The 14719-nt window shown below is 34.9% G+C and overlaps 1 protein-coding gene across 3 annotated transcripts in view; it reads left to right on the top strand.

Moving 5' to 3' along the window:
• MTX2 (metaxin 2) overlaps positions 1-14719 on the top strand; it is a 62910-nt gene that overhangs the window by 31539 nt on the left and 16652 nt on the right. For 2 of the 3 annotated variants that reach the window (XM_024732891.1, XM_024732892.1), the window contains exon 4: positions 14256-14328. In XM_024732891.1, coding sequence (XP_024588659.1) covers positions 14256-14328 — 73 coding nt within the window. Of the gene's footprint in view, positions 1-13408; positions 13433-14255; positions 14329-14719 lie in introns of those variants that run through there. The other variant, XM_024732894.1, reaches the window with a different exon arrangement.

Below are 14719 nucleotides of genomic sequence, written 5' to 3' on the forward strand. Positions count from 1 at the left end.
CCTCTCTGTATGCTCCCCCAAGTTTATTCATTAAAAATGTCAGCATTTTTATAGGCCCCATTAATACTGGGCCATGAACACTAACATGTCAGATCTGCTGATAAGCAGTTAGCTGACCCTTGCTTTTTCCTTTTCACAATTGATGCTTTTTAGGTGGACATATTAATTTGAAGTTAAATGATAACATCCTAATGTAGTGATTGGGGAAGAACAGGAAAGAGGAGTATCTCTCTTTCCTTCAGGACTGCAGGTCAATTGTTGCATTGGAGAAAGAACTGTGCTTATGAAATTACAGCTGTTGTAAACTTGTTGTGTCATTCAGATGGTCACAGTGGACAACTTACCTATAGAACTTTAGAGGAAATGATTTTGAATTTTCAGTTTGGTTTAATACATTTTCTACTTTAAACAACTTGTTTATGGTTGTATGTAGTTTCTAAGTGTCAGTTTAAACCTGATATAAATACAGTAGGTGGGAATGCAGTGATACATTTATTTTAATAGAGAATTAATGAATACTATTTTATGTAAAACATTTTTAAATTGATATAACTTTCTTAAAGTTTTATAAAGTGTAAAATTTTAGTTTTTTAAAGTATGTTTATCCCTTCCACTTGATCATTTTCTGCAAGATGAGGCTTCTGTGTTCACTTTCAGGATTTGGAGAAGGAAAGCTAAGGGATAGAGAGAATTTAGTGGATCCTTTTCAGTGTTCTAAAATGAGCAAAATAAAGGCTGCAGATGTTTCCTTGATATCACTGAATTTAAATTCTTCAGATTGAATGTGTTACATTACATTACCTTTTTTATGTCAGAAGTATTATAAAGCATTTTGGTGATATGTGCATATAACACCTGGAATGATTTAAATGTATAAAATGTGACCTTTAGGAGGGATGATTGTGAACTTAAAGTGCAAATAGAATTTAGCAGATTAAAAAAGTTCTCAGTATTAATATTAATCCCTCAACACATAAATGGTATGGTGTATATAAAACATTTAAATTAATCTTACAGATTTGTGAAAATGAAGTATATTCAAAATGGAATTAGGTGGCTATTAGAGTTGTCATTTTTAGTAATTAGTGAAATAATGTAAAATGGTTATACAGGATAATGGTTTGCTAATATAAATATCTATTTAACTTAGCAGAAATTTACATTTCTGTAGTTCTGAGACATTGCAAGTTAGAGTATCAACCGTATACTTTTCTGTTTAAAAAGTAAATAGCAAGCAGGATTTTAAAATTTGTTGCTGTTAAACAGAACAATAAAGACATAGCAGTAAGATGAAAAAAATGACAGTCTATTTTTTAAACAGAAAAAGGCTAGAATTCTTCATGATTAGATATACAGTATCAACGTAATTGATCTAGCAGCATTATATTTGAGCTGAAAATGCACTTAAATTTGAGACCATACACTACCCTGTGTGAGCGAAACATCTTTCATATAGTTCTAAGATGAAATTACCCTTGAATGAATAGCATCTTCATTTATCTTCAAACCTCTTCTGTGCTTTTAGTGAATCTACTCTTTCAACATTCTACAACAAGAATTACATTATACCATTATTATACCAGAGTATTTCTGCAGTGTGAAATAGATTGGTTTGGAAAATGAACCTGGCTTTGATATAAATTACATTGCCAGGTACAAAGGAATTTGTTATTTTGTTTAAAATAGTCACAAATATAATTAAACTCTTAATTTATGTTAAACTACAAATATGGCTATTACTTTAACTGGATTAGGAGCTTAATCTGTCACTTCAAGAACGATACCTAACACTCTTCATTTGTAACCTTAGATACATTATTTCAATTACAGGGTCTGCAGCTGTTTGATATAAAAAATGAATTATTTTGTAGATAGATTTGTTCATGGTTTTTAATTTTAAAACATGTCTCTTCAGTAAGGCGGAAAATAATCCTTCAGTTGTTGTCACAGATTTTCCTTTGTGTTTGGGTAAAACAAGGTATGAATTAAAATTCAGAACCATTTTTATTTTGTGCCCTGAAAATGGTATTGCGTGCTTTAGAATAGTTCTTAGTGAGTTCTTACCTAAAATATTTCAAATTTAATTATGAAATGAATAGAAGCTTTGTCCCAAAGAAGAAAACCTGAGGCCTGCTGTCTAAGGATAACTGGTAATGGTTGGACTGAAAATGGATTTTTTTCTATTTAGAATTTGGATAATTTTGTTAATGTTAAGTTTACATACATTTAGAAACTATGTTTATAATCCCTTAAATTCTACAGTGTTAATCAATTTAAAGCACTCAATCTTTTAAAAGGTTATTGAGGACAATTCTTTAAAATTTTGAGTTCCTGGGCTTCCCTGGTGGCGCAGTGGTTGAGTGTCTGCCTGCCGATGAAGGGGACACGGGTTCGTGCCCCAGTCTGGGAAGATCCCACATGCCGCGGAACGGCTGGGCCCGTGAGCCATGGCCGCTGAGCCTGCGCGTCCGGAGCCTGTGCTCCGCAACGGGAGAGGCCACAACAGTGAGAGGCCCACGTACCGAAAAAAAAAAAAAAAGAAAAAAAAAAAATTGAGTTCCTTTAATATTTTTCTTGGCAAGCAATGTCGATTTTATTGCTTAAGTGCAATTAAAGAGTATTGTTATGTATTTAACTTATAAGATAAGTGTTCATTTTATTTTTGGAGTAAAGAAGTTAATTGGTGTTGTTCATTGGTAAATGATTCAGTATCGAGTTACCATTAGGTTATTAAAATGAAATGAATACATTTTTTATTGCTGCCATCTACTATTTAACTTATACTAAGAATTTTAAATTTAGTGGGTTTTGTTGTTGTTATTGTTATTTTTCTCAGTTGGGAATATTTAATCTGTAAATCATAAAACTTTACAACATTCATTAGAGGAACTCAGAAAAAAAGTAGTTTCCTGTCATTACTCCCAGATTGTTCATTGAGTGCCAGCTCTGTGACTGGTACTGTATTAGGTTCTTGGGTTACAAGAATTATTCTTTCTGTGTCTTTGACTATTTTATAACTCTTTTACTTAATTTTGACCCTATGATTTACTTTTATTTATATTTAATTCTAACAGGGAAAGCTTATATCTTTTCCTATTCTGGTTATCTTTTTTGTTGCTTTCTTTCTGCACTTGATATTTTTCTACAGCTGTCAGATATTGATATATTTAAACTTGAGTCATATATTCCAAGAGTGGTTTTCAGGTGAGAGTTGTGTTAATTAGGAAGGTCCTATTTTCTGATGTGATGTTTCGTATGTGCTCTCAATAGCATTTCGTGTTTTTGGTAACAAATTTGCTCTATTTAGAGCTTTTTGTGCATATTGAATTGTGGTTTCTGATGATTTCTGCATAGCTAATTTTTTAAGAAGTTGAATTCCTGTTATTGTTTTTCTAAAACATACCTACTTAAATACCTCTGAATTTAACAGGAGTTACATTGATCTTTTTAATGCAGTGAGCTTTGGTAACATAAAATAACAAAATGCTAATCTTTGTTGTAGCTTACTCGTTTTCTATGAACTTAGGTATGTTTGTATTTATTATTGTGAATATCTGTGTCTTATTCATTAAGCAATCGTTTATTGAGAACCTGTGGTGTGCTGAGGATAAAGTAGTGAACAAGATAGGCGTGGTCATCATGTACTAATGGAACTTATATTCTGGAGGGGGAGGCCTTTTATCAGTTTCATCAATGTGTATGACTTTGAAAAATTATTTGTAAAGTATAAGTTTATGTCAATATCAAAATGTCTTCAGTTGTTTTTGCCTTGTTGAGAAGATTTTATATTGTATAAGCTTTTGGTTATGTTCCCTTATTTATTCTTTTAATATCTACTTAGAGATTTCTGTCTTAGTGCACAATTTTTCTATTTTGATTATAAATAAATATAACTAAGTTACAGTATATAATTATTATTTGCCCTTTTCTCTTAAGGAGGTGTTTAATAGGTAATAACATAAGTGAAGTTTTCTTTTGAAATCACCAAGGTTAAATAGTCTTTCTTCTTTTGCAGATAGCTTTATGAGTATTTATTATTACTAATATTATTACTACTAATTTTAATAATAATACCTTATATTTATTGAAATACTATGTGCCAGACAGTATGTAAAGTGTTTTACATACAACACTTCAGTTAATTTGCATAATAAGGTGTCTTCATTTTAGAAGTGGGAAAGCTTACAAGGTAAAGAAACTTTCTCAGATTAACACAGTCATCACCAAGATTCCACCCAGAGCTGTCTTACTGCTCTATTAACTTTTTTTTGTTCTATATTGACTTTTAAGACTGATGCAGGGGATTCCCATTTTTCAAAAGACACTATAGTCTCCCACTTAAACAGTTTGCTTCTTAAATCTCTACACTGTTAGGATCCATTAGATTCTGCTAGGGCACTTAACCAGTGACAAATAAGGAGTGAGAGTGTGCTGATAGTGGCCCAGTCATAAGAGTGGTATGGCTTATGAGTCAGCAACAGAAAGTCAATTACTCTAAATGATGGTAAGGACAGCATCTCAATGAGGCAGCATCCTCCATGTGCAAATGCAGTGACCAGGGTGGGCCTGTTGTTGGCTGGCTGTGTTTCCATTCAACCAGGGTTGAGCCCTTTACACCATTTCATGAACTGAATATTTTTAATTACCTTTTTGGTTGTTGTTAACATAATGCAATTAAAACAAAGGATATTTGATATTTTAAGGTTTTTAAGGTTGTAGATTCTATTTCCTTCTGTCAGGGACCATCATAATTATTGTTTTCTGTAAAAGAAATTGATGACTTTTTGGCTTAAATTTAATTCCACTGATTGCCCTCTAGATTATTTCTGGAACACTATTTGAGATGTTTTGTTTTGTTTGATTTGCTCATTAATGTTATTCTGCTTACCTGCTTATATTAATTGTGAGACTTGCATGCTTATTTTAAATTTTCTGACAACTGGGACATAGTTGCTGAGATTTTAAAGGACTCCAGCTGACAGTGGCTCCTTCATGTGTTACTTCTCAGTAAATTTTCAGAAGATAATACTGTTCTTATCAGGTGGTTTCTTAGCTTCTTAAAGCTTCTTGTTTAACCAGGTGTTAAATTGACTTTTCAGTTTTTAAGCGTGGTGGGCTATAGATGCAGAAAAGATCAAAGATTAAAACTGTCCTTGATTGTGTTTTTATTCTGCATAATATCTGTAGCTCTACCCATTTCTTAACACCTTGATATTACCATACTTGCAGGAAAGTGTTGACAAAGATGATACTGATTTGTAGGTATTTCTGTCACCTTTGCTCATAAAAGAGATGGGGTGGCCTTTGAGATTGGGCTTCTTGATGTTTCATTAGAATCTGTTTATCTGGTTTCAAAGCATATAACTGTGCCATTTGCAACTCCAGGCCTTTGAAAAGAGAGCAGAGTTTTCTGCTATTCATTGCCTGTCAGAAGTCTAACGGAGAAGCGGTAATTAGAGAAGACCATCTAAAGACCCCTGAATCCTCCTCCTCCCACCAAAACCTGCTCATCCCACAGTTTTTCCTATTTTGGTAAATGGCAATTCCGTCTTTCTTATTGTTTATGTGAGAAACTTTGAGTCATCTTTGGAGTCCTCTCTTTTTTTGCTATGTCCACATCGAGTTACCAGCAAATCTTTTTGGCCCTACCTTGAAAACATAGCCAGAATCTGACTTCTTACCACCTCCAGCTCTCCTATCCTGGCCTGGGCTGCCATCATTTCTTGCCTGGATTAGTGCAAAATTTTCTTAACTAGTTCTTGTGTTTCCACCCTTCTGCTCTTTACAATCTAATCTCTGTATAGTGGTTTGTAATCCTTTAAAATGTCAGTCAGATTCCAGCAATCCTCAGCTCAAGCCCCTGTAATGATTGTTCGTCTCACTCAGATTAAAAGCCACAATCCTTGCAATTATCTATATGTCCTACATGATCTCCTGGTTGTCTCTCTGAGCTCGTCTCTTACCACTCACTTCCTTAGTCTGCATTGTCACACAGGTCTTGTTGCTGTTCCTCAAACACTCCAGTTGAAGCACAGAACTGCTTTGAACTTGGACTGCTTTTCTCCTAGAAACCTACATGGCTTGCTCCCTAACTTTCTTCAGGTTTATGCTCAAATGTTATGTTACCGGTGAACCCTTATCTGACCATCCTACATATAGTGGCAATACCCTCACACTGCTTTGTATTTCTAAGTAGCAGGAATCACAGTGGATCTATTCTTGTTTATTTGCTTATCATCTGTCTCCATTAGAATGTAAACTCCATGAGGTCTGGGACCACTCTATTCCCAGTGTCAAGAACAGTTTCTGATATATAGCACGTGCTCAATAATATTGAGTGAGTGAGTGAATGAGTGAATAATTGCTTTCCATTCATTCTTCTAGATATTCAAAATTATATCCTCCTACCAAGTTAGTTCACAGGAAGCTATGCAATGGACCAAATAAATTAGCTTTTTGCAGGCCTTATTAAGCTATGGTTTAAGTGATTTGCTCCAGGCCTTTAGAAGAAAAATAATACAAAAAGGAATTCTGCATTTGGTGTATACTGTCTTATGTCATTCAGTAGCCCAGATGAGAAATGTCTTTGGAGTTTAGTGTGAGAAGTTCAGTTGAGGGGCAACCCCATTCTTTTTTGAAGGCTACAAATATTCCATTAACAGATTCACCACAGTTTATTGAACCAGTCTCTTATTGATGGATATTAGGCTATTGTTATAATTATTACTTTGCTACTATAAATAGGGCTTAGGTGTGAATATCCTTATATATATCTTACATAATCTTATGTAAATATGCCCATATGATATATTTCTAGCAATACAATTACTGGGTCAAAGGCTATGTATATTTAGAATTTTGGTAGATGTTACCAAAGAGCCCTTTAAAAAGATTACATTGATTTATACCCCGACCAGTGGTTGAGTATAAATTTTGTTTTGAATTTTGACAAAAGCAGCCTTTTTTTTCCCCTGTGTTTTTATTATCAGAAGTTTCTGTTGTTTCATTTAGAAAAGTTCATGTATGACTAGAACTAGGTGTCCTGAGTTTTGGATTCTCTACTCTTTGTTTATTTTGTGGTTTATGTATTGTTCACATTTTTGTGTGTTTGTTCATTTATTCATTGAGCTGATAATTATTATCTGTTATGTACCAGGCACATAACTGGGAATTACAGCAGTAAAAGCTAGTTTTAGAAGACAGAGGGTTCTGAAATTAGAAGAAAGAGGAATCAGAAGCCTTGCCACCGTGTTACTGAAGGATTGCTGTTACAGGATCCCTGTCTATATTTCTGACATTCTTTTTTTAAAAATTTATTTTATTGACGTATAGTTGATTGACAATGTTGTGTTAATTTCTACTGTACAGGAAAGTGATTCAGTTATACATATATATACATTCTTTCTCATATTCTTTCCCATTCTGGTCTATCACAGGATACCGAATGTAGTTCCCTGTGCTCTACAGTAGGACCTTGTTATTTATCCATCCTGTATATAGTAGTTTGTTTCTGCTAACCCCACACTCCCAGTTCATTCATCCCTCCCACTGCTGCCACCCCCACCCCACCTGACCCCAGCAATCACAAGACATTCCTTTATCTGCAACATGTGTTAGGTTTTCCCCCAACATTTAAGATGCTAGTTTTATGATCTAATAAAAGGAGTGGCACTGTTATCTAAAATAACTTGAGAATATAGGATTTAAAGTATTTGTAAGGGTCAAATTGATTGGTAACAGATTGTTCTTATTTCTTTAGACTCCTGGCCTTAGTTTCAATTATATGTAAATGAAATATATTCTGTTTCTCAACACTAGTCTTTACAAAATATTTGAGCTGTAGTTCCCAGAAGCTATGATTCAGAAGTAATTACTGAAGAAATAGAATTTAGAATCTTCATGGATTATCATAGGTGTTACCTTCTGGGATTGTTTCTAGAATTTCTCTGATTTAAAAGTTGTCCAAGTATGCTATTTCTAAAGAATTTAGAGTTAAGAAAAATGTGTAATCTTTTTATATTTTTTGCTTTTTTATAATAGCAATTGGTAACATTATATATCCTTTTTAGCTTGGAATTAGGAATTTTAGAGTTGCTGCTCATGTTAACGGACATTTGAGTTCCTTTATTTGACTATATGGACGAAGTTGCTAGGAGCATTCTTGTATGTTAGTGGCTATATGCCTCGTTTCTTTTTGGTGTATTTCTGGGAGGGGAATTGTTGGCTGACAGAGTAGGCATCTGCTTAATAGTCAATATTACCAAACAGTTCAAAGTGGTTGACTCGTTTACCACTCCCACCATCAATATATGGGAGTCTTATCACACACAGAAAACAGTCAACTGTCCCACCCTTACCTCACCCCAAATCCTGATACCCAGAAACAACCACTTTCTGTTCTTTCAGCTGTATTTTTTTTCCCTTGGTATTTACCTCTGTATTTCTAAGTAAGATGCTTGTGTTGCTGTTTCATTTTTTAATTTAAATATATCTATTGAATTCCACTATGAAATTTACCATTTGCAGCTCTCTTCCGCTTCTCCTTCCCCATCTTCCCAATAGTTCTTTAACTTTTTAAAATTAATATTCAGTGTTTATATTATAATTAGAATGTAAATATTGACCCCAGCTGAGTGGCTTAGTGTACAATGAACATATTCTTTCTATATGATTTTTTTTCCATTGAGTAATTGCTTTATTTAATTCATTTGGGTAGTTTTCTCTCCTAAACTCTTTGACTGAACTGTAAAACTCCCCCTCACAATGGTCAAACACGTCAGGTCCTTTATTTATTTATTTATTTCTTGGAACTATTACCTTTGAAAGCCCTGTTCCTTCTACTTTAATTGGGACAGTTTCTTTCTTGGTTGGCATCATAGCTCGTTGTTAAGACTGCTGTTCATCATCATTCAGGGAATTCTTCTTGCCTTCCTTTTATGTTGGATTCCCTAATTTCCTGCATCCTATGTTCTTTTTTTCTTGGTTTATTATTTTTATTTTAGGCTTTTAAAAAAGACCTTGCTTGTGTTATGTTTTTTTAAAATTCTATCTTCATACCTGATTGATTCCTTGGCCACATGTAGAATTTTAGGTTGGCAAGATTTTTCGTTAGAATTTTGAAAGCCTTTTGTCATCCTTTAGCTTTTGGAGCTTCTTTTGAGACATTCAGTGTCATCTCAGTCCTTTGTATGCTTTGCTTCTTTTCATTTTCCTTTTTTCCCTTTTTCTTTCTTTCTTTTTTTCCTTTCTTTCCCTTTTTCTCTCCATTCTTCCCTCCCTCCTTTCCTTTCTTCCTATATGCCTTGAATAGATTCCTTGACCTCCCTGTACTTCTGTTTTCTCATCTTAAAATAGGGATTTTTTTTTTTGTACCTACCTCATAGAGTTAAGCTCTTATGCAAGTACCTGGCACATAGTAAGTGCTCAATGAATATTAGCCATTATAATTTTTCTTTGAAGTTGCTGTCTGCATTTTCTGTTTCCTCTCAACTACTTTGTTTTGTAGTTTGTTTTGGCTCTATATGTTTGAGGCTTTCCTCAAATATCTGTTGATCTCTGCTAACAATTTATATTTAAGAGTGAGGCACTAAAAAGCTGATGGGGCATTGAGGAACTTTTTGGCATGCGGGCTTCACTATAGACTGATTGCACAGTGGCCATTTTTTGGCCACTGTCCCTACCCCTCACTAAAATCATCAGTATTGGTAGGTGTTTTCTATGGAGTGGTACTCTGGAGTACTTAATGTGGCTGCCAGTGTTTGGGAGCTGAGAGGGAGAGGGTGCTGTGGCTCTCTACAGTGTACATACTTTCCCTTAACCTTCCTTCCAGTGTGACCCTCTACCCAGGGCCCTCTACTGTGCTTGGGTCCCGAGTCAGGAGCCTCTCTGGTTGGGTTTCTCCAGAGAATGAACCCCTGTCTCCTGCCAGATTGGGGGCGGGCTAGTTGTCTGATGCCTTTACAGACTTTCATCCAATTCTCCTATTTTTAGTCCTTTACCTCACCTCTGCCTTCTGTGGTACTTGGTGCCTCCAGTTTCGGAATCTTCCCAGTTTCTGTGTTGCAAATGTATTGATTTTCTCCTCTGCATGCCCTTAGGTTTCAGCTTCCTCTGCCCTGCTAAGTCTGCTTTTTATCTTTAAAAATGGGTTGACATCTCTGGTCTGCTTTGGTCTCCTCTTCCATTCTTTGTGTTTTTCTGGGTTTACACATTTTCTGCTTCTTCACTGTTACTTCATTGGATTTTTTGAAAGGTTGCAGAGATAAATGTGTAAGTTCAATCCTTCATGTTTAACTGGTTCTCGATGATCTAGTATTACTTTTTTCCTTTGAATTTTTTTGTGGAAATAAAAAAATATACAGACATACCCTTCAATGAATTTTTTTGACGCTATGAACTTAATTAATTCACTCAATATGTTGAAACTACATGAAGCTGATTAAATTTCGGGGTCTTAGACTTTAGGTACTGGGTATTATGTTCTGTGTGCATGTGTGTGTTTAAAAAAGTCCTACCATGTCATATGTTTAGGTACTCAGTAAATTTATATTCAAAGAATATATTGATTGGCTGTGCTTTAATTTATTCATTCTAAAGTTCTTAGTTTTCACATTTTAATAAACTTACCTGACCCATTTTGTCAATTGGGGTTGCTCAGCAAATGAGTAAACCCTATATTAGTTCTTTCTGAAAATTGAAAATATTATGGTGTTTAGTGTCTCACAGTCATCACTGTAATACTGTGCAGGTTGTTTTTATAATATTTAGCCTAGGGCTTCCCTGGTGGCGCAGTGGTTGAGAATCTGCCTGCGAATGCAGGGGACACGGGTTCGAGCCCTGGTCTGGGAAGATCCCGCATGCCGCGGAGCAACTGGGCCCGTGAGCCACAATTACTGAGCCCGCGCGTCTGGAGCCTGTGCTCCACAGAGAAGAGAGGCAACGATAGTGAGAGGCCCACGCACGGCGATGAAGAGTGGACCCCGCTTGCCACAACTAGAGAAAGCCCTCACACAGAAACGAAGACCCAACACAGCCATAAATAAATTAATTAATTAAAAAAAAAAATTAAAAAACACATTTGTTAAAAAAAAAAAATATTTAGCCTAATCTCTTTCAGATGATGTCAGCCTGTTTTGCTAAGGTATCTTTTATGCACTGATTACCATTGCTATTGCTATTATCATTGCTATTGCAATAGAACCACAATGTCCAGTAGAACTTTCTGTGATGATGGAAATGTTCTGTTATTTGTACTGGCCAATAAATATGGTAGCCACTAGCCACATATGGCTATTGAGCATGTGAAATGGCTAGTGTGACTGGGGAACTGAATTAAAAATTTTATTCAGATTTAATCAATTTAAATTTAAGTTAAATAGCCACAGGTGACTAGTGGCTACCATACTAGACAGCACAGTTATAAATCATTGTTCTCATAGGATGTGCTAAATTTTTAATTTAAATTATTTTATGTTGTCAATCACTTGAATTAGTTTGGAATAATGTATCCAACAGAGGAATAGGAGTTGGCTGAATTTTCCTAACTTTCCTTATTATGATTAGAACTACATTTTTCTTTGTATTTACATAAGAATAAAAGTATGCAGATTGCTATTCAGAATTGAAAATAAAATGTGTTTTAGGTTGGTGTATCATACCTGTTTTAATTAGAGTATTTGAGGTGCTGATAAGAGATTGAAAATGCAAGTGAAAGGTGAAAGTCCTATTCTGGAGCCTCAGAGATTTTTCTCCTGTGCTACAAGAGAAAGGAGAAATACTGTTGAATCAAAGTCTGTTTTGGATTTGGAATTTTTATATTCTTGAAGACAGTAATGGTAATGTTTTGGTTTGCATTTTTTTTTTTTTTTTAACGGTACCCGGGCCTCTCACTGTTGTGGCCTCTCCCGTTGTGGAGCACAGGCTCCGGACGCGCAGGCTCAGCGGCCATGGCTCACGGGCCCAGCCGCTCCACGGCATGTGGGATCTTCCCGGACCGGGGCACGAACCTGTGTCCCCTGCATCGGCAGGCAGACTCTCAACCACTGCGCCACCAGGGAAGCCCTTGGTTTGCATTTTTAATGTTTGGATGAAAATACTGTGTTTGTGACATCAGACTTCTTTGTGATTAATTCAGATTAATTCAGAAAATTTCTTTTGAATCAGGGATGAAGAATAATTGCAGTAAATGCCATAAAATTAATCTTTGGCTAAGTAGGATTGTGCCATCAATTGAGGTCTGTGGTAAGTTGAATGTTGTTAAATTGGTTAAAATTAAGCCAGTTATTTTTTAGTAAAGAAGTAAAAAATTCACAGGACTGGAAACACGGCTTTGATTGTAGAACATTACAATTTTGCTTAACCTCTTTTAGTGAAACACAGCTGTTTGGAACCATGATTAGTACAGTTACCAACATACACGGAGGTTAGCAAAATATACCATATTTACTATTTTATATAGTACTGTGATTGTTAGCTAACAACTGAGTATTATTCTGACCTTTGAGAAGATGCATTAAGCAGTTCTTTCAAATTCTTTTTGTTCTTCTGAAGGCCTAAACCCCCTCTTGGTCCTACGTTCTCGGCAGACGGTTTTTTCTCCCATTGCACAGAATATGAGCACTCCCTCATTTTCTTGTCCTTCTCACTTATCAGCTTGCAGTCATCATCACTGATGCTGACCACCCCTTGCAAGTACAGTGGAAAAAGTGTCCTATTTCCTGAAAAAAACGGATGCTTCCACCTGTGCTCTTATTTCATTCCTTTTTATCTTCTCATGGATCTTGTATGTCAGTTATTCTGCCTGGTTCTTGTCATTTCAGCCTATTTCTTATATATGTTTTAATGAGCTCAACCTTTTTCCATCATTGGGTACAGATACATCTATAATAGAAGGGAGCTGACCCTTCTTAATTCCCTTCTTCCTTCTCAGTCTTCTTGAAAAGTCTCTTTATACTTATTCTGATTCTTCCCTTCTTAGCAATCCGTGTTTTAACAAGCCTTCCACATGACTTTGATGGTACACTGAAACTTGAGAACCACTACCTGGAGTTCATACTTGTGGGCCAACCAAGAAGCTCAGTATTATTGTTATAAATTGGGAGCATAGGTTATAGTATTTAGAGGACTGTTAGTTATACTTACGTAGACATAGAAGAGTCAACTTTTGTTTGGGTGAGGTGCTGTTTAAACCTAGAAACAGTAATTGTTGGTAAATTAGTCAGGATTAGGTTTGGCTGTGAGTTATGGAAAACCCAAAGTAGCAGTGGCTTAAAAAGATAGAAGTTTATTTCTTTTCTTTCTTTCTTTTTTTAACACAAGTAATCTAGGTTTGGGACTGAATGATTATCAAAAACTTAGGCTTCCTGCCTCTTCTTGTTGCTCTACCATCTTCAACACTCAACTTCTACTGTGATTCAGTTTGGCTATGGTGGCTGTAAGTCATCTTTTTTACATTCTAGTCAGCAAGAAGGAAAAAGAGGAGAGGTCATATCTCTTCTTTTTAAAGAAACTTCCCGAGCAGTTGCCCGGAACTTTGAGTCCCGTTGGCCAGAATTTAGACATTGGTCACACCCAGTTGGAAGGAAGCTTTGGAAATAAAGTTCTTATTTCAGGCAGTCATGTGTGAAGATATAATTAATGATTTTTAAAAATTGTATAAAATTATATGGTTTGCATTTACCATAAATAATTAAACAGTTCCCTATTGCTAGACTTATAAAATTTTTGTTGCTATAAACAAAGTAAAAATAAACAATTCTATATCTTTAAAAAGTGAGTTAATAAGCATGAAAGCTACACATTAGGATGTTGAGTATTATTGGAGAGAACTTTGAAGTAGTAAAAATAACATTTTGAGAGTTTTCCCCTAAGACAGGAAAGATAAGGATTCTGTAAAGAGTAGTGGAAGTTAGTAATAGCTTATAAAGTTTGGACTTTAGTCATCTGTTAAAGAAAATTAAATAAATACACAGTATTGCTGACTTACATAAACTAATGCAGTAAAATAAGTGGATAATTTACATTTGTTTGTATAAATGCTTTAAGTTTTATACATTTACTGGTGTCTAAGTCATATTGATTTTTAGTATTGAAATGACATTTTATTTTTGTTTTAGAGTACAAATCTTTCACTTTAAGTTGATTCATTCTTTTTCTTTTCCTGAGCTATTAAGTTTGGAAAATAAATAAATAAAAAGTTGTGTTTGAATATGCATATACTTTCACTAGACTTACTGTAGACTTCTCTTGGTTGACAGGCCTTTTTGCAGATGTGTAATCTGCCCGTCAAAGTGGTTTGCAGGGCAAATGCAGAATATATGTCTCCATCTGGTAAGTGTTTTTTAGTTTTGTTTTTCTTCTCTGTTAATATTCTGCATTGATAAAATTGCAGTGATAGTCCAGTTTGTACCTAGATTTTTAAAATGCCTATATTTTTTGTTTACCCTTTGAAGAATTTTCCCATTCTATAAAGTAACAGTTGCAAACTTGACAGTCTTGGGGTGACATGTCTACTCATTTCAACTCTGTGGTCAGAGATGATTACTGGAAAGTTAGGGGAATTGTTTCAAATAGTAAATGTTAAGAAAATATATAATCTCAGATTTCCCCCAGTCTTATTTACATAAGACTGTTCCTTCTTCAGAAAACAAATTTTAATATGTGAATCCATTTATTATTAAATACACTTCTCTAAATTGTATTCTCCCATTATGCCAATGGA

The sequence above is a fragment of the Neophocaena asiaeorientalis genome, unplaced genomic scaffold, assembly GCF_003031525.2.
Source record: "Neophocaena asiaeorientalis asiaeorientalis breed wild unplaced genomic scaffold, Neophocaena_asiaeorientalis_V1.1 scaffold96, whole genome shotgun sequence".
Classification (NCBI taxonomy): Eukaryota; Metazoa; Chordata; class Mammalia; order Artiodactyla; family Phocoenidae; genus Neophocaena; species Neophocaena asiaeorientalis.